Here is a 21,228-nt window from a genome sequence, read left to right on the forward strand (position 1 = left end):
CTTCTGGATTTATATTCAGCTATGCCTCATTGGAAAAGCAGCTACTTTTATGGTCTCTGATTCATCTAGCCAGCAAGGAACCTCAGGAGCCTTCCTCTGATTGTCCTAGGGAAAATCAGTCTCTGTCCAGGGTAAAGGAGTTTCTGGGGAAACTGTGCAGACTGACTTTGCTGAAGTGAGGGAACAGCTGAAAGCCTAACTCAGTTCCTTGGAGAACTCCCAGCTTTCTCTGGACTGACGTTCTCTTCTGACCAGAGCAGCCTGCTCCTAGAAGCATGGACCACAGTAGCTCAGGTCCACTACTGCTCAGCACTGGGAACTCCCAGCCAACCAAGTGCTATTTTGCTCTCTCACCCACATCTGAGGATGAGGCTAGAGTTGAGATTGTCTAACTGTGCTCTACTTTGTGTCAGGGCTCAGCAGAAGTTTTCAGGTTATGGGGCTGAGCCACAAAATAGTTCTACTGGTGTAAAATATATGTGAATATGAAATTTTAAAAAATCTTCTGGACTTGAAATTGTGTGCTTGGGATGGGAAGGAAAGAAGACAAATTGGTTCAGACACTTTGGAAAGACAAATGGGTAATCAGCTTGGGCAGGCTGGACAGTGGAAAGAGGCCAATAGTGAGATGATCATAAAAAAAAGACAGTAGTTTCCCTAGACAGGAGGAAAACCCCAAGCCTGGGGGCAAATGGACCATGTATGCACAAGTCTGAAAAAGACTCCACAGTCCAGCTGGTTACACATAAATACGCGTAGTGGGGCCAAGACACCCCAGCCATGGGAGGCCTCCTGTCAGTCAAAGCATGTAGACATATGAAGTACATGCAGAGGATGGGTACTTGTGGGTCACAAATCAAACTTCTGGGCAACTGTGGGAATTCCCAAGAACAGTTTCATTTGCCAAGAAGGAGGAGGATCATGAACAATTTCAGAATTTTAATAAGGTGGTTACTTTGTCCTATGGTTGGAAAAAATGAGAAACTAAGTTTTAAACCACAGCATGGGGAATTTAAAACAGCTGTGAAGATTGTTGGCCACTGGAGAGAACAACCACAGGAAATTGCCAACTACAGAACAGAAGGGCATCCCCTTGGCTGTAGAGTTGGGAGAAAGGAACTGAGCCCAACTAGCTTCAAGATCCCTCCCATGGTGGAGGTCTGATCATCCTAACCTCAGTGGTTCTGCTGTAGCCAGTCTGTGATGCCTGCTGTACCCAAGTTTTTCCTACAGTGGCTATAGTCATATTAACACTGAACATGAAACATCCTCAGATATAATTCTGAGATGAAATGGGGCTCTTGGTGGCTCCCAGCCAACCTGGTTCACCTGGATGGGAGGCTGGCACCTACTACATAGGGCAGGCCAGGAGGCAGTCTATCACTAATGATAGGAAAGAAGCAGGTGGGCTGCAGCTATAGAAGGACACGCAGCCTTCATTGACCTGACCTATTTGGTTACAGGAAATAGTAAAATCTTTTTTTAAAAAAAATATAATCTGGTCACAAATTCAATTTTAGGAAATAAAAGTGATTGTTAATGATAAGCTGAATAGCGTGCTGGATCTAGCTACAACTGTCAAATTTTGGTGTCCCTCATAATGGGCAAGGAAGGAAGCCTGGCTGCTCTCATGTGTCCGTGCTAGCGCCCCCCCCCCCAAAATGCAATTTTTTTCTGTCCCCAATGTCCACTTCCACTAAAGGGAATAGGAAGTAGGTATCTTCCATGGAATTACTTCTAGATTTCTCAAGAGAACTGTGCTTTCCCTGGGGTCCACATGGTTGGGCGGGGGCGGAAATGGGGAATGTGTGAGGAACCATAAAACTTGAGCAGGTTCTAGGAGGCCTGCCCCTGAGCCACTCTATGGTTCCCTAGTCGGCCTCACAAGTTGGTCATCTGCCAGAGTGGTGGAAAAGGGTGAAGGGCACCTTCTCACTCACTGCTGCCTCAGAGCTCCCTCTTTCCATACAGCTTTTCAACACCAGAAGAAGTGGGCATGATAAGGGGGAAGAAGTCCCTGGGCCCCCATGTCACTGGCCTTTAATGGCTTACAGTGCTGAAGCCATGATCCTGATCATTTGAGAGGTAGGGAGACTCACACACCCTCCTTAGACTGCCTTCCCAACTGCTTCAAATAATACTGACTCTACCAAGAAACCTAAATCATTTACTACCACTGACACAGATTTATAGATAGACACATTGGAAGTGTTTTTCAGCAATAAAACCATCAGGTTTTAAAACCTCTGAAAAAAGGCTGCAAATCTCAGTTGAACCACGAAGCAAAAACACTTAGTGGATTCAGATTCATAGCACTGTTCTTTTTTAAAACAATTCAACAACGTATGTGAACATTGGGTAAAATTATAGATTAATGAGGGCAATCACTCCAGAGTCTTCAGTATGTGAAATACATCATTAACAACAACAATTAGGTCCCTGCTCCTAAGCCCTGGGCCATTTCCTCCTGTGAGTAGCTTAGCAACTCTGCCTTACAGGGCTGGAGCAAGCACAATATCACCTTTCTCCACCTCAGTTTGCTTGCAATATTCAAGCACTGATTTCATTGTCACAGATGGAAAAATAAGATTCATAGAACACAGGGTACCATACAGTCATCATTCTACAGTACCCTTTTGAAACATTACTAAAATCCAAATCAAAACTCATGTCTGTAATAATAACATTTGCAATGTGCTTTGTGTAAAAATTTATATGAGTCAGTTTTATGACTCTTGCCCCTTTTATACCACATGCAATGATTTTCACCTGACAGTAATAGCCAATAAAGGGCCTGAGAGTACTGCTTCAGAATAATGCTCTGAGGGCTGGGGATGTATGCCTAGCATGGGCATAGGGGTTCAATTCCTAGTACCCACCCCTGCCAAAAAAAGAAAGAAAAAAAAAGATAATGTTCTGAAATATAAATGCTCACTCCATTTCATGATGAAAGAATATAAGGTTCCAGAAAGGACAATGGCATATTAGTTTCTAACACTGGTGCCCAGGCTGACTGTTTTATTCTGAGAAGCAACACTGGGGAAGATGAAGCTTGCCCTGCTAACAGGTGCCTGCCCTGCTGGATATTCAGGGCACCTCTTCCTGGGTGCATGAATTTTAGCTCATTATGTTGTAAGCACATTTAACAAGAAGGATAGTTTCATGGTAGCTAAGAGAACAAAGCATGTGAGATGCGACAGAAGGCTGTCAGCATCAGCCCCTTCTCTTACTGGTGACCATTTTACAGCAGGCTCCAGCTCAACCAAACCTCACCAAAAGCCAAGACATCTAACAGGCCCTTTAGTTTCACTATCCAGCCCAGTGCTTTCATTCTCCTCATTAGGCAAAATGTCTAAATTATAGAGTATTGAGACTTTTCTATGGTTTTTTTGGTCCTTCTTCCTAGCCCTAAGAGTCAGTATCAGCCAGATCTGCACTTTTTTTATTGCTGTGGTGCTTGCCCTGTGGCCTGTTAGGAAGAGTACCCAAAAGGGAGGAGAGCTGCTGGGAGCAGACTTGTGCCCAACTCTATGATGGAAGCCAGCAAGGTGTCTACAGCCTTTACCAGGCAGGGCTCCAGGCAGCGGACACAGATCTGATCCCATTCATTTCTGAAGAGCAACACAACAAGAAGGGCATCTCTGTTTGTACGTGGGCATTTGTATTGTTCTGTGCTACTATTCTGGAACTATGTGAGCTCATCCAGCAAGGGGGGGTTGAGCGCTGATCTGAGGTTGGCCAGCAGGAAGAAGCAAGAACACAGAAGAAAGAGGCCAGGGACCTGGAGTCCAAGGACAGGGTGGGGCAATAATGTGGTACATGCTTAGCAGGTTTGGGAGCCCTGGCTAATCATCTATGTTTGGGATCTAGAACACACAGGAGCTAATTCTGAATAGCAGGAGGTTTTCACATGTTATTTTCAACTGAAGCAATTTGGATGACAGGTCACATTAACTTTCAATACATTCCCCAAAGGACATGTTAAAGGGTGTGAAAATAAACCCAGGTGGTTGCCTGCACTGCTGAGTTGAAAATTTTTAAGTGAAAAGTACATGTATTTTAAACAAAAACTTTTAAAGCCTCAGACCTTAAGATGACAACTAAAACTGCTTTTTTTTTTCTTTTGAAAAATGCATATGAAATACAGATAATGGTTATAAAATGTAAACAGCAATGGTTAGATTCTGGAACACAGAGTCCACCACAGGAATTGCATCATGAGAGACTGAGTGCAATTAGTGACAGGAAGAGGGAAGGGCTGGGGGGAGAACTTGCAATGATGTGAGCAAGAGAACCGTGTCACTGGGATGCTAAAGAAAATCGACAGTGAGGATCTAAAAATGATGCAGCTTCTGAACCATGTTGTTACCACCTTAGAACCAAACAAATTTACATGGAAGGTCAAATTCAGTCCTTTAATTTTTGAATGAAGAATGAAAAAAAAATTAAGCAAAGCTTAATTCTCTTTCTCCCCACCCTCTTTTTTGGTGCTAATAGAGAAATATTAACGTACTCTCGTTTTCAGGTCTTAAAAGCCTTTGCATCATTTTTATTTTCAATAAAAGTGAATTATCTTTTACAAAACCATGGCGTCCTTGCAAAGTTGCATCACTGGGGCAGCTGAAAATATATTGCCCACGGTTAAAACAGACAAACAATTGGCTTGAAGAATCGTCTGGTGGTTCAGTGAAGAAGCCCCGAGTGCCCAATTAGTACCTCTGAAAAAAGTCCCCTCCCAGGATCAGATCTACCTTCAGCATCCATGAGAATGAGGAGGCTGCCTGCCAGATCCTTCCCTTTGCACCACCCATGCTGTCTGGTGACCAGGTTATCCCACAAAAGCAGCTCCTTCCCCAGGCTAAGCCCAAGGGTCTGATACCAACTGGCAGACTCCCACCATCTTTACCACATTCTCCCCATCCCTACCCGCCAGAGTCCCCCACCGCAGCTTTGTGGTCCTCTCTCAGTCCTCAGCCCTCCCTGAGCCACTCCCAAAGTCCCCTGCAGCTCTGTCCACCCGTGGGTCCTGGAGCATCCCTGGGGACCCCCCAGCCTTGCCCCGGGGCCCTGGAGCAGGCTGAAGCCCAGCTACCTACCTTCTGGCCAAGGAAGAGGCTCTTGGTAGAGAGGACGGTGAAGCCGTCGGCCGGTGTGCCCTCTGTCGTGCTGTCAGCACTGGCTGCCTTGCTGACTTCTCCCTGCTTCTTCTTGCACAAACGAAGAGTCAGAATGAGAGCCAAAGGAGCAGGACCAACAAGTCTGAATTTTTCTTCAGGTTCTTTTTTTTCCCTCTCTTGCATGCTGGGTAAGTGCTCTGCCATTGAGCTACAATCCCAGCCTAAGTATGGGCTTTTTTTTAATGGGAATGCAGCTAAGAGGCCTTGCCCATAACATTTTGGAGAAGACAGGAAACTAAACCACAATCAACTCTCAGCATTTCCCACAGGAGGACTGCACACTTATTTTGAGGGCCCAGAGTTCCATTAAGAAGCAACTTAAAGGCAAAACTTCACTCTATTGTGATAGTTTAGAAAGAGAACCATTGTCAAAAATTAAGACCAAGTCAACATCTCCTCAAGTTTCTTTCCTTTCTAGATATCTGCACCATTCAAGTTTAAGAAGAAAATAAACTATTTTAGGTCTCTAGTCCTCAAAAGTCCTTAACAAGCATCCCAAGGACCACAGGCTTGAACCTTCCCACCCAAGAAGGTAGGACTCTTCTACTTTCCTTCATAAAGCCCAGCTGTAAAGAAGGATGCACACGGGGCTGTTGGTATCCTGCCCACAGTGCCATGGGCCTTGGCATGCTCTGAGCCTCTTCCCCAGCACCATTCAGAGTGAAGTATGTATGCACTGGAGTTCTGGAGGGCCTTCCAAGGGGCATATGCTGGCCATAATTTTAAATAAACCAATCTCCAGAGGATCATCTTCCTAAGGTGTTTTCTCTTACACATAATCTGCCCTACGAAGGTTCTACACCTGGGGCTGAGGTGACACACTGGGTTCCTTCATAACCACCCTCTTCCCACTTCCCAGAGTAACCACCAACAGAACACACTATTCTGGAGGTCAAGACACATGCTTTTTCATATTTCTGTTAAGAATGAACCTGTGATAGAAATGGATATTTGGTTCATTTGGGAATTTTAGCATTCAGATATATTGTAGCATAAGGATAGTGGGAATAATGGCAAGTTCTGTTTAGACACTTTCCCTTTAACCTTCCCCTAATCACTATTAAAACGTACTTTTCTCCCAAGGTATGGCCCAGTGGAAACAAAGGAAGAAAAGCAAGGCTAAGAAATAGGATGAGCCTGGGCAATAACCTAAGGGAGGCACTGTGGCCTAGCCATTTGCATGTTCAGGATTCAAATTCATTAATGTGCATATTAAGTTTCACTTACATTGAAAAATAACACCTAATTTTGCTGGTGCCTTTGACAATAAGGACTACTTTGGCAATTAGGTTATTGACTTATATTCCATAAAATAAATGTTACTCAATCTGAAGTTCCAAGGCTTTGATATAAAGAAGAAAAAATATTTTATCCAGAAATATGGGAACTGGCTGGCTAACAAACCCTTTCAAAGTTAGGTGTTTTTAATTCCACATTTTCAACAAAACAGAAGAAATACCTAATTGAGTTAACAGCTGAGAGACCATGGAAAAACAGACTGATGCAGCTTAGTTAATAGTACTGTGCCAAAGTCAGCTGCTTTGTCAAGACCACGTGTACCACGGTAGTATAAGATATTTACAATAGGAAAACTGCTGTTAACAGTGAGGGACATGCAAGGACTCTGTACTATCTTTGTAACCCTTTTGTAAATCTAAAACTATTCTAAGATAAAATGTTTATTAAAACCAATGGATAAGAGATTACTATGTGGCTGTTGGCATATATCAGAAACAGCAACATCACTTGGTCCTCTGTACTATCACAAAACTCTGTTCCCATTGACTTATCTTAGTGAACAAGATTTTCCATGCACTTACATCTATAAATATACAAAAATAGGATGCCCATACTTTGTCTCATTCTAGCAAAAGGGGAGAAAAATCTATATCCACATATCCCATAATGCTTTTCCAATAAAATTTTATTTTTTCCCCTAATAGTTATTGACATTAGTAATGCACTGTTGGTTTGATCAAATGTGCATTATTAATAAAGGCATCAGCTATCTAATCTTGTAGAATTCGTACCATTTAGTGCTTTTATAAAAGGCCAAAATATTTTTCAAAATAAATTGAAAAAATCATTTTGTTGCAGAAATTAACAGAATATTATAAGTACAAAGCATGTTAAATTAAAATGAAATTTTGAGGGTTAAGTGAAAGGGAAATAAGTTTAAAAGGAAATAATATAAAATTTCTAACTATTATAAAAGAGCTTCTTTGCATACTTTTAAAACAGATGGTGTTTCAAATCAGAATATCTGGATTCCACTGTGTGTGTGTGTGTGTGTGTGTGTGTGTATACACACATGCATATATACACATTTTTTTATTTTTAAATTTTTTTTAAGTACTGGGATTGAACCCAGTGGTAAGCTACATGCCCAGCAAGCCTCCTCCTTTTTCTGAGACAGTGTCTCACTAAATTGCTGAGGCTGACCTCAACTTGTGATCCCCCTGCCTCAGCCTTCCATGTTGCTAGAATTACAAGCTTGTGCTATCCTGCCCAGCTCCACTGGATATTTAAAAAAGAGATGAAACAATTTTTAAACATTAATATTTAAAAAAAACCAAAAATGATATCCTTTACAGCTGTTTAAATTCGTTATGAAAAGTAAAGCTGTCAAATTATAAATTTGTATGATACAAAGATATTTCAAATTCTTGGGCTGGGGCTGGGGCTCAGTGGCAGAGTGCTTGCCTAGCATGTGTGAGGCACTGGGTTCGATCCTTAGCACCACATAAAAATAAACAAATAAGATAAAGGCATTCTGTCCATCTACAACTACAAAAATAAAATTAAAAAAAAGATATCACAAATTCTTTTAGAAGGTAAGTAAGGCTTGAAAACCACTGCTCTCTTCTACCCAGCACAACACTATGCATTCAGAAGGTGCTCAGTAAATATACAGGAATAGAACAAAGATGTTCCCACTGGAGGATAAACAGATGGTATAAGGATTAGTGCTTCTACCCAAGGCTACAGGGATCTTTTTTTTTTTTTTTTTGTACCAGGGATTGAACTCAGGGGCATTTAACCAAAGAGCCACATCCCCAACCTTTTTTTTTTTTTTTTTTTTTAAGACAAGGTCTTATTAAGTTGCTAAGGCTAGCCTCGAACTTGCAATCCTCTGCCTTAGCCTAGGATCACAGGGGTACGCTATCATACCCCACAGGATATGGGAATTTTAAGAGGTGAGAAAGCCATAATAGATAGGACTTTAGGCCACGGCAGTTGGAGCTGGCTCAGTGGAAACTGAGGCATTTAAGCTTCCCCTACCTGGATACAAGCCAGGTTCTAAGGGTAATGCCATGATCCTGGTGGTTTTCAGCAATGATTAAAATTGTTGCCCCCATTTGCCCTGTTGTGGAAAGCTTTCTAGTCCCCATTACCAGAATGGGGTCTTCTGCTAAGGAAGTGGCCCACGGGCATGGGACAAACTCAAGTTCTACGTTTGAATCCAGACTCTGGTAGTTGTATGACCTTGTGAAATTGTCCACCTTCCCTAAGTCTGAGATTCTTCATCAGAGATGTTAATACCATCATGCTAATATCACATTATTTTGATCACTATAGTTTTTAATAAATCCTGAATCCAGGTATTATTAAATCTCCAACTTTTTTCCTTTTATAAGTTGGTTTGGATATTCTAGGTCTTTTGTATTCCCATATAAATTTTAGAATCAACTTCTTAATTTCTCAAAAAAAAATCATGCTTGGATTTTCAATGGGATTATGTTGAATCCATAGATAATTTGGGGGAGAACTGACATCTTAAGAGTACTGAGTATTCTAATTCAAGGACACTGAGTCTGAGAGATTCTTACTAAGAGACTCAGAAACATTTTCTCAATTCTGAGTTAACCCCTGTTTTCCTATTATAGTTTGTACTTTTAGATGATTGTTTCTGAATTATTTTAGGTATCTTTAATAATTATTTTATATACCTCTTTATTAATCTAATCTTAGAGTAGTAACTATATATTTAGTGCTGTTTATAAAAGGGTGTTTAACATCATTCCATCATGTTTTAAATTCTTCTAATTTCACGAAATTGTTACACTAATTAGTGTACTGTGTGTGTTTGTATGTGTATGTGTGTGTGTGTGTGTGTGTGTGTGTGTGTGTAAGGAAGAATGTATGAGTGTATTTGAGTATTTGGTTATCTGTAAAAATTCTTTTCAATTGTGCTCAAAATTATAGCTTACCTATTCATAGAATAATCAGGTTTTCCAAGTGAACTAAGGCTGGAGAACTGCTGATTGAACAAGTGGCCAAGATAGCAAGCAGTAAGTGGTACAGAGAACAAACAAACCATTCCTTCTGCAGCCTGTCTGCTTGGTAGAGAAATCCTGTCTTTTTCTTTCAAGGTTCCCTCCCACTTCATGGGATGCCGGGTGCACAGGAGTCCTCTACTCTGAGGCACCTGAATAATCCAATACTTTACTGTCAGGTCTCAGCTCAAGTGTCACTTTAGAAGATTAGCCTCCCGCTACCACTTATGTAATATAACACTGTCTATGTCATTGTGTCTCTCTGTCACAGCACTTACTCTCTCCTACCTTCTATACTATACCTGCTCCCCTCACTGAGCACTGGGGAGGGCAAGAACATTGTGTTCACTGCTGCCCTTCCTCTATTGAGGTAGTAACTAGCATTGCATAGATGCAAAATATACTAATCAAACGAGAATTCTTTCTCCTTTAAGCAACTTGATATCAAATGTCAAAGAATAAGGCAGCTTTTAAAATTCTTAATGGAGTTAAAATGCTCTGCAGTGCATAACAGCCATCAAGGTTAAAAAAAATACTCAACACGCTGTGTTAACAAGTTCACTTCATCTCATAGATATACTTGCACATGAACACAGAGCCCCACCTCTGGTGATGGTCACTGTGGCACTGTCAGAATGAATACTAAAAACCATCTCAAAGTCCATTCTTGGAGGACTGGTTACATGGGTTTCACATATTATGGAAATAACTACGGGTATCCTATGAAAGGCTCTATGTGCAGAGATGTGGAGGAACTGCCAAGGTAAGGGCGGCAGCAGCCACCAGTGTGCTAGACACAGCTGTTGGTATTTTATGTGAATTCTCTTTTTTAATTCTTTTTTTTTTTGTACTGGACATTGAATCCAGTACCACTTAGCCATATCCCTATCCCTTTTTATGTTTTATTTTGAGACAAGAGTCTCACTAAGTTGCTTATGGCCTTGCTAATTTGCTAAGGCTAGCCTTGAACTTGTGATCCTACTGCTTTAGCCTCCCAAGTCACTGGGATTTACAGGCATGTGCCACCATGCCTGGTTGTGAATTCTCTCTTAATCCATCATGTCCCATATATGGGACACCTATAAAAACTTAAATTGAGCATTACCATTTGTGGTAAATTTATGATAAATTTGTTTTTAGAATTCTATTCTTTAAAGAAAATTAACAGGTGAAATATTCATTACTATTATCAATGACTTTATTACTATTATTATCAATAATAAATTCTATAATAAGCTTCAGCTGATGATGTCCAACCTATTTTAATACATATTTGAAATATTCACAGAATTAAAAACTTAGGACTTAATGGGTTAAGCCTCACAATCACCCTGTGTTATAGCTCTAGATGATGAAATTGAATGACAGGGAAGTTTAGTAACTTGCCAAGATCACTCAGCAGAACTCAAATATAAAGCCAGGTGGCTGACTCCATCGTGTCAATTCTTAACCATTAAGAACAGGTAGGATGTGAAGGGATTTGCAAATCTATATTCTTTCACATGCATATATTTATTTATCCTTCCTGAATGAATAAATAAAAGCTCACTTCAGAGACTATGATGGCAGTGCAATTTTTTTACCGCAAACTCGTGTACTATCCAAACACGCATATATATTACCTATGCAAAAACACACTGGGTAATATGCATAGAGCCACTGAACTGTAAGGACAGAATAGAGCCTATCATTTTATAGGGTAGATGTAACTGAGGCACAAAGAGGGGAACACACTTTCCTGAGGCCACCCAAGGAGGGGGACCCTGGGACACAGCCAGGGTTTTGGACTCACAGTTCCCATGGGGTTTGTTCCCTTCTCTGTTCCACTATAGCTGACTCAGCTGCCACAATTGAAGATTTTCAAAACCTTCAAATTACATAGAATTGGAGGGAAAATTATGATTTGAATTTGAGTGTTGACACTTGAAAAATACCGACTCCTTTCACTACAAGTGCTTTAGCATGTTACTAAGGCTTTCTCTGTGTTTCCCTGGGAAGGTTATTTTCAGAATGATCCACTTAAACCTGGAAATGCAGGGTTCTCTGCTGTTTCTGGGAGCTGATACCACAATTTACATTAAACAAATGTTTTGAAAATTAGCTGTTCACGGTTCCAATTTCAGCTTCCCCCAGGGTTTAATGTTAGCCAAATACTGGTACAGTAAGCAGACAATGTGTTTTATTGTGTGGAAGAAAAACAGACCACCATCACAGACTTCCTGCTTTTGTAATCAAGGGAAAAGTTGAGTGTTTGAGTGATTATTGGCATATGGTTATTAGAAACGCTGACTCCAAATATAGCTACTAGCAGCTAAGGACACACACACACACACACACACACACTCACACACACACCCTTATATTTCAAATCCAAAAAGAAAGAGAAAGAATTCCTGGTAAATTGGAAAGTTCAGAAAGTTACGGGGCCAAATCTACTAGAAGGCTAGAGTCACAAGGGAACAAGGTTCAGCCCTAGTTTGCTGGCAGATGCTGGTGTCCCACAGACATGCTCAACTCTCACACAGACATGCTCAACTCTCACACAGACATGCTCAACTCTCACACAGACATGCTCAACTCTCACAGCAGCGTGTTACATTCAAAGAAGAGCACTGGCTCAAGACACAGCTACAGTAAGCACCAGGCCCAAGACATGGCTTTTCCTGTTCTACTCTAAGACCCAGTGCCAGGGCCCTGTGCTGTGGGCATCCAGGCACCTGGGTCCTGCTTTCAAAAGATGATGGATTTGACACCTCTGTTTCTTTCTGAACATTTAAGAAGGGTTGCACAGCACTGTGCCCCACCTTCCCTGACCTGCCACCCTCTCAACTACAAATGTTGTAAGCGGGGAAAGGAACAGTTCGATCTGCTAATTTTATAGTTAGCAGGAATGAAATAGAACATTCTGTTAAGTCCCTGCCTGGCCGCCCCAGCCTCCTCCAGGACTTGTGAACCAGGTGGAATGCATGGGCTGTTTTCAATATTAAGTTTCTCTCTACAAGAACAGGGAGAGACTCTGGGCCTGGCATGAATGGTGATTTGCCAAGAGGTAGATTTCATTTTCAGGAGTGTTTTTTGCACCTGGAGGGCGTACAAGGAATACAGCCTAATGGAAGCCTCAAAATAGTGTAAACAGATAGGAGAAGATTAGAGGTGTTCCCCTTTGGGATGAAAGCTGGGCTCCAAGAAGAGGACAAGCTGCAGGCTAGGAGCTGGCAGGCTTACTAGGTGACCACTGAAGCCTATCTTTGGAAGGTATCCTCACTATTCCACCCTGGGGAGAGGGTCTGGGCTTGTGGAGGAATAACTGCCCAATACCATATCTTTGGATACCACAAGTCCCTTCCAGGACTTCTTACTGGGGTCTGACAAGATAGAGGGGCCACCTTTTGCCAGAGGTAACTTCCTTCTGGTCCATCTGAAGGCCAGAAGGAAAATTCCTCAGAGGCACCTCAAGGGAGGTCAGCTCCGAGTTGCACCATCCCTTGTTTGTTGGCCCCAGAGGTTGTGACAACATTTAAGAATGCATGTTCTAGCTGACATTCAGACAGGAGAGCAGAGCACTGCACCCCATGATGTGAGGGTCCTGTTTAGGATGTAGGGTCCTTGCCCATCCAAAATGGCACTGGTCACACTAGTGACAGGGTTTCCCTCAACACAAAAAGATGAGTACCTCACACCCAAGTTAGGTCAGGCAGAAAGTGTCTGGCTAATGCATCTTTTTTCCTCCTTGACAGAAGCACCCATCCTGAAAGGAAAACTTCGGACCACCCCTGCCAGAGCATGCCCAAAGACAGACATATAGCTATGGCAAAAGAATGAAAGTCTTGCAAATGAGCATCAGGGCACAAGGGCAGTCTGGTCCCTGAGCAGGACTGGCAACAGGCCATGTCCTAGCACAGGGAAGCCCCTTTCCATGTGCATGTGCATTTCACTAGGCATAGAGCACTTCCAGCCTAGGGTTGTCACTGCCCCCACTACTCCCTGAAATCCCATCCCATCCAGCTTGCCCACAGGGCAACTGTGTCCAGGCTCTGGGAGACCCTCCTGACTGGCTACCTGAGCTGGCTAGGCCTGTCTAAACAGCTCCTACATGTTCCTCCCTTAGTAGCCCCTGAGGGGTTGACCTCCTTAGGGCCCCATTTACCTGTGCATCATCCTACTCCATCCTACATGACCTGTCAGATCACGTACCTTGGATTTCCGGGCCCCTTTCTTGCCTCCTGCCTTCTTAGACACAGGCTTCTTCTGGGATGGAGACTTGGCCTTTTTGGCTGGGGGTGGGGTGATGATGGCTTCCAACTTTCCTTTGGATCCTCGCTTCTTTGCTAGCAACTCAGGGTGGATGTTCGGTAACACCCCGCCACTGGCTATGGTGACTCCTTTTAGCAGCTTGCAGGAAAACCAAAGTAGCAGGTGGTGAGCCAGACCGCCATGATTCTGACCTTCAAGAAGTTAGCCCTGCCCATGTGTCCTCTTGCTTTTAGCTGGTACAGCTCTTGCCTCCATGGCCCCTATGAGGATGCTGACAGAACTCAGGCCTACTATACAGGGATCAAGTCCTCAGAGTCTCTTAATCAAATGGACTTCAGATCATATTCTTTCTCCAGGGAGAGCCAAACACCTTATTTTACCCACACTTCCAGTACGGCCTTGAGGAAAAACTACCAGAGGCAGCAGGCAAGTTGCTCACAGTCTAAAATGCCATCTGCAGCTTTGTTAGCCAGCCAACCACTACAGCCTCTCTGATGGACTGCTCTCTCCTGGGCTATATGCTTAGTGTCTGGGGTGGAAGGGGGAGCCTCATACCTGATTTAGCTCTTCGTCGTTGGCCACAGCCAGCAAGATGTGCCGGGGTGTGACCCGTCCCTTCTTGTTGTCTCTTGCTGCATTGCCAGCCAGTTCCAAGATCTCCGCTGAGGAGCAGAAAAGAGTATGTGATCATATTAGAGCATCAGAGGTCTGTGTGTGTCCTCATCCCCCTCCACAGCATGGAAACAGGGGCAAATAGTTGCCCTGAGGTGAGAAACTGCAGGTAGATCTTCCTGGCAATACTTTTGGTACAGTCTAGGAAATGTTTAGTGGCAAGCTGAGACTTAGGAGGCCCTGTGGAACCACTCTGTTTGTTTTGGGATGAAGGAACTGAGGCTGAGAGGAAAGAAAAGACCAGCTGCAGATCACTGAGCGAGTGGTAGGGCTGGGATATGAATCTAGCTCTAGCTCCCATTTCCTAGAAAAGGCTGCAAGCAGTGGGCACTTAGGTCACAGGCAAAGCCAACCTCATTGAGGCAGCACAGTAGCCCCTAAGAGTTCACAGCTCCCATGTCTCTAGTAACACAGGGACCAAGGAGGAAGGGGAGTCTTGATACTGTGTGGACTTGTGAAATCTCTGTTGCTTGAATAAAAATTGAATGCCCATGTCTTCTATTCTGTGTCATTGGTCTACATGTCTATTTTAGTGCCAATGATGTTTTGGTTACTATAGCTTTGTAGTATAGTTCAAGGTCACATAGACAAACCCACATAAATATAGTTATCTCATACTAGACAAAGGCAACAAAAACATACATTGGAAAAAAGATAGCCTCTTCAACAAAAGGTGCTGAGAGAACTGAAAATCCATATGGGCCAAATGAAAATAAACTCCGATCTCTCACCATGCACAAAACTCAACTCAAAAGTGGATCAACGACCTAGGAATTAGACCAAAGACCCTGCACCTAATAGAGGAAAAGGTAGGCCCAAATCTTCACTAGATCAGATTAGGCCCTGACTTCCTTAACGAGACTCCTAAAGCACAAGAAATAAAATCAAGAATTAATAAATGGGATGGACTCAGCAAAAGAAAAAAATCAATGAGGTGAAGAGAGCCTACATTTGGGGAGAAAATTTTTGCCACACACACACATCAGACAGAGCACTAAACTCTAGGATATATAAAGAACTCAAAAAACTTAACACCAAAAAATAAATAAATAAATAACCTAATTGATAAATGGGCTAAGGAGCTGAACAGATACTTCTCAAAAGATATACATTTGATCCACAAATGTATAAAAAAAAATGTTCACCATTTCTAGTAATTAGAGAATTGCAAATTGAAATTGTTGTAAGATTTCACCTCACACCAGTAAGAATGGCAGTTATTAAGAATACAGACAACAATAAATGTTAGCGAGGATGGGGGGAAAGGCACACTCACACATTGCTGGTTGGACTGCAAATTGGTACAACCACTCTAGAAAGCAGTATGGAGATTCCTTAGAAAACTTGAAATGAAACCACCACTTGACCCAGCTATTCCACTCCTTGGTCTGTACCCAAAGGACTTAAAATTAGCATACTATAGTAATGTAGCCACATCCATGTGTTTATAGCAGCTCAATTCACAATAGCTAAACTGTGAAAGCAACATAGATGCCCTTCAATAGATGAATGGATAAAGAAACTATGTGTATATATACACAATGGAATATGACTCTGCATTAAAAGAGAATAAAATTATGGCATTTGCAGGTAAATGGATGGAGTTGGAGAATATCATGCTAAGCAAAGTAAGCCAATCCCCAAAAAACCAAAGGCCAAATGTTCTCTAAGTGGATGCTGATCCATAATGGGGGGAAACATGGGAAAAATGGAGGAGCTTTGATGGGACAAAGGAAAAGGAGATTGTGAGAGGGGGCATGGGGGCAGGAAAGATGGTGGAATGAGATGGACATCATTACCCTAGGTACATGTAAGACTGACACTACATTGTGTGGAACCATAGAAATTAAAAGTTCTGCTACAACTGTGTACAATGAATCAAAATGTATTCTGCTATCATATATACCTAATTAAAACAAATTAATTTCTAAAAATTTTTAAAAACTGAACACATGTACACTTGATTCAAAAGTAGGATATGATTGAACTTTACAAAGTCAATGTCATAGCAATATGAAACAAAAATGGTGGGATGTTGTAGATTTTGAAAAGGCTAAAGAGATATAACAACCAAATATAATGTGTCGCTCCTTGATGGGATCCTCCAAAAGTCATTCTGGACACCCTTGAGGTTTGAATATGGACTGGATATCAGATACCTGGGAACTGATTTTCCTAAGGGCAAGATTGGTATTGCCATTCTGTGGAGAATATCCTTGTTCTTAGGAAATTCATGCTGAAGCATTTAGGCCTGCTGCACCTTGATGTCTGTCTATAGAGTAAAGCAAATGTGGCAAAATGTTAACAGTTTTCAAATCAAAGTATCTGGTAAGAGCACTCCTCTTTCAAGGAAATCCTGTCATTTAAAACAACAAATGTCCAGCTATGATGACGCTGGACTTAACTGGACACTAAGAGAAATGTTTAAGTGAAACGAGCCAGGTACAGAAAGATACATACTTCATGATCTCTCTAATATATGTAATCTAAAAAAGCTGAACTTAGTGTAGAAAATGGTCATCAGAGGCTGGAGGAGGAAGAAAGTCGAAAGGGGAAATATTGGTAAAAGGGTACGAAGTTTCATTAGAAATTATTAAGTTTTAGCACAGAATGGTGACAAGACTTAATAATAATGTATATTTCAGAGTTGCTAAAAGAATAGATTGTGAATGTTCTTAACACCAAGAAATTGGTACATGAGGTGATAGATATGTTAATTAGCTTAATTTACTCATTCCACAATGTATGTGTATCAAAACAGTATATTTAACTTTATAAATATATATGATTATTTGTCAATTTAAAATAATATAAATAAAAATAAAAAGAATACTCTTTCAGCATTTCTGTATATTTGAAATTTTCAGGATAAAAAGCATGAGGGAAAAGATAAAATTAGAAGACTGAGCCTGACCCACAGCTGGTGCCCTTGGAGGAGTCTGACAGGATGGGACATGTCTTCCCTGGCACTAAGAATGGTGGAAGTAGGATGTGCACTCTGACAAAATGCTTTTTCTCCTTTACAATATGGTTCTCTTGGTAATCTGTCAATCTCATCCTCACCTCCTTATTTTCTTAATGAGGTATGCAGACTGTTCCAGAATGTATCTTACAGTGCCTACTTCTGTGATTCTGCCCCTGCCAAGGCCTTGTCTCTGATGTCCTGCCAGAGTACTCTCTGGGCCAACCTCGAGCCTGACCTCTTGCCTGTAGGTAAGAATTTCTAATGTTCTAGTTGTGTTGTAAACACTGGATCTCTCCAGCAAAGTCAGTACTTGGAATCATTATGATATAATTAGGGACAAAATGCTAGGTGCACAAAAATCGTGTGTTTGAAATTTACAGTATTACATGGTATATACATTTTTAAGAGGTACTAACGGCAGCTGAACCCCACATGAAACACTGCGAGTTGTGTGTAAAGCCGAAAAGCTACCTGGCTACTCATGAACACTTTCCTACAGGCCGGGGGAAAAAAACAGTCACACTTGGAACAGCACATTTCCCTGCTAAATCCAGGAATTCATTTGTTTAAAAAATACCACACTGAGACACACAGCCTTGTGCTTAAAGAGAGGGACACAGAGGTACCAAGGCCCCTGTGTTTTCATTGTTCCCAGGTCAACAGGGAGATCACTTGCAGAGATGCATATACCTTGCTACAGAAGTACCACAGGGTCCCTCCCTTCCCTGGGCTTCAATCATGTTGTAAGAGTCATGAGTGCCAGGCAGGGAAGCTGGCCAGTACTTAAATGCAATAATTGGTGGGGTGGGGAGCCACCTTTACCTGTCAGTCTCACAGGGCTGTTCCCCTACAGCCTTAGTACAGTTGAGTTTGCCAGTTTAAATGAAGCTTTCTGACAATCGATCATGGTAATGTGTCCTGATGCCTAGCAGACAGGTCCATCTCCATCAAGGGCAAAAAGCCCAAAAGGAAGCCAAAGCTGATGTCTGAACACCACAAGAGCACAGCCTCCAGGAGTAAGAGAGCAGGAAGGACAGCCAGCCACAGTGATCCCTGTGCTGGAATACAATGCAGCAAGGCCTTGGAGGGGCATCTGACACCATAGAGCTGTAACCACTTTGTTGGCTTCCTGGTGTCTACAGCATCCTCCCCTCCCCCAGCATACCTCCACTTTTTGAGGCCACAGGGAAACACAAGGCCATCAGATTCCACAGCCAGAATATGCACGAGTTTAATTTGCTGACCATCATGTGTAAAAAAAAGTCTTACCTGTCCCTCATTAAAAAGAAAGAAAGAGTGAATATGACCACCAGAGTGACCTGTTTTACTAAGACCAACTCTGTGGCAAGAAAATAATTTGAAAGCAGCTTCTCAAGAAAGTGGAAGTAGCCTTTTTCACTTCCTGCCCAGCATGTTAGCGGAAGACCCTCTGCAAGATGGGACTCAAGTGGTCGTTGGTGGTTGGGGAGGGGAGGGATGTGGTCTTTTCATTTTCTGCACAGCTGCCCTCACTCTCTTGTGCAAGGAAAATGATGGATCAAAAGACCTAAATGGTGTAGGGCTGGGGAAGAGCCTAAGTATGTGTGGGATCCCTGGACTTGGGTGGGGTAGGCAGTGTGTGAAACAAAGAAAGCAAGCAATGGAGTGACCCAGAAGGAACCCCAGGACCAAGGAGTCACAGATGAACTCCCCAGGAGCCAGAGGACATACTCCCCAGCCTCCCCAGGCCTTTTATCCTAGGGTCTTACTTTGTGGCTACAAGTTCAATATTCTCAGATTCTCCACTGAGGAAATGTCCAGAACTGTACTCACATGTTGCTACTTTAGTTTGGAGTATGAATACCAAACTAAGTCCATCTGAGAGTCGCAATGAGCAATGAAGGGGCATATGGAGTGAGGGACAGGGAGCATCTCAGCTTCTTGGAAAGTTCAGGGCAAGGGTCACATTCCACCACCTCCTTTACAAGGAGCGTGGAAGTCCAAGACTTCTTCCTTCCTGCAAAACCCCAAGATGGTTGTTCAGCCCCCAGCCCCCTACTGCCAAAGAGTGAGCCCTCAGCTCTGCAAGCAGAGACAGGAGCTCTGTCCAGTAAGAGTAACAGAGAGGGGCACAGAGTCACAACCCAGCTAGCTGAGCAGGCACTTAATCTTCTGTTTACTCTTGCATTTTTTCCAGATGGATAGTAACCACAGTAACACCAGCATCAAGGGACATACAAGATGAAGACACACCTTTTACGAGAAGCGTGTTCCACACTCCACCCTATCCCTGCACTACAGCAGGCAAAGGGCCTGGGCATTTTTACAACAGCCAAGAAAGATGGAAGACACATCCTGATTGCTAACAAAAGTGGGAACCCGCAGCACAAACTCACCCCTTGCTGAGTATCAGTAATACCCACTCTTTCATCCTCAGCCCAGTTTTAGAAATGGCAATCATAAAGGTCTTTCCTGGCTAAGAGAGGGCTGCCTGCTGCAGAGGAGAAGGAGAGGTACAAAGTGCCAGCAACTCAACAAGATGAAATAGCTTCCATCTGCTATCCAGGGTATGCACATGTTCATGGGATGGAGGGGCAGAAAGGGTGATATACTGCCAAGGAATTGGGGCAGGGCACATGCCACCAAAGGAGAGATCCTGATGAAGTCTTCCTTCCAGTTAGTGATTCTCTGCTTTGTATGTGACATGGAAAGCTAAGTCATGAAGGTCCCAAAGCTACATGGTGATTCCTGACACTGTACCCCATTCTCTTGGGATGGGCTCATAGCCCAACTAGCAAGTGGGCCATCCTCTAGGCTAGACCAGAACCTGCTCTCTTTGCCCCAACCTCAATGGAACCCTCACCTTCCTACATAGTAGGGGTTTGTGCATTTAGTTCATTTCACATTTTGGAAGGTTTTGTGAGTCTCTAATTTTTTTTGTCTATGGCTAATCTAAGAGAAAAAATGATTCTGAGAAAGAGAACCAGGAAAATACCAGATCCACAAGTAAAAATCCTTTTCTCCACAGTTTCCAGAACTCAACCCTTGGACCCTCCCTAGGTGGGATTTTCAGGAGCCACAGCCCTGGAGGCTGTAACCAAAACAAATGGAATCTGTCAGAAACCTCCAGGGAACTGGAAAAGAGCAATTAGAACGAGAAGCAGAAGCCTTTACCAGGCTTTCCACCCCCTGGAGCCAAGTCTGTGAGGCCAGCAACAGTTTAATTTTGTTGCCAGTGATCAGAAGTGGACTGCTCTGGGGCCCAGTATTCTTGGGTCAGCTCTGGAGAGGATTCTGAGTGTGGGAAGGTTCCCAATTATAAATGCCACAAAAGGTACAAGTGGAATGATGAGCAATACTGGCCAACTCATTAGTTATTCTTTTAAGGTGTTTTTTGTTTGTTGTAGGATCTGATTTGCAGGACACCCCAGGGTGTACTGGCTCCCACTCCTGGCCAGACCCGGTGTCTAACAATGAGTAAGCAGCTGGCTCACCATCTGTGGTGGTGGGGACCAGCAGGGCAACGTTGTCTCTCCTGAGAGCAGCAAGCACTGTAGAGGCACCCCCAGGCCCAAAGCTCCCCAGACTCATTGAACATGATCAGTTTAAGGCAACTTGACAAGATTCCCATTGTCCTGGATAATGGCAGGATTTGGCAGCCCTTTCAACTATATACCAGTTGCCTAACATGAATACTTTTGACACGTCTACTTTCCAAGTTCACCCCAAGACTTAAAGCTTAGGGTCTTTCTCTCCCACACAACACCCCCGCACCCCTAGGCTTTAACTAAACCATATCTGTTGTATGGAAGCATTTCTCCTATCTTCCTTTAGGGAGATGAAGTCATAGTTTATAGCATTAGACTCCTAACAGCTAACAGGTGATGAGCAGAAGCTGCACCAA

At 42.8% G+C, this 21,228-nt stretch overlaps 1 protein-coding gene across 5 annotated transcripts in view; it reads right to left on the reverse strand.

Moving 5' to 3' along the window:
* Window positions 1-21,228, reverse strand: part of Macroh2a1 (macroH2A.1 histone) — a 67,405-nt gene that overhangs the window by 19,731 nt on the left and 26,446 nt on the right. For 3 of the 5 annotated variants that reach the window (XM_076856643.1, XM_076856645.1, XM_076856642.1), the window contains exons 3-5: window positions 14,264-14,370; window positions 13,649-13,846; window positions 5,097-5,207 (exon numbers count right to left, since the gene is read on the reverse strand). In XM_076856643.1, the coding sequence (XP_076712758.1) occupies window positions 5,097-5,207; window positions 13,649-13,846; window positions 14,264-14,370 (416 nt within the window). The remainder of the gene's footprint in view (window positions 1-5,096; window positions 5,208-13,648; window positions 13,847-14,263; window positions 14,371-21,228) is intronic. The other 2 variants (XM_076856646.1, XM_076856644.1) reach the window with 1 other exon arrangement.

The sequence above is a fragment of the Callospermophilus lateralis genome, chromosome 5 (assembly GCF_048772815.1).
Source record: "Callospermophilus lateralis isolate mCalLat2 chromosome 5, mCalLat2.hap1, whole genome shotgun sequence".
Lineage (NCBI taxonomy): Eukaryota > Metazoa > Chordata > Mammalia > Rodentia > Sciuridae > Callospermophilus > Callospermophilus lateralis.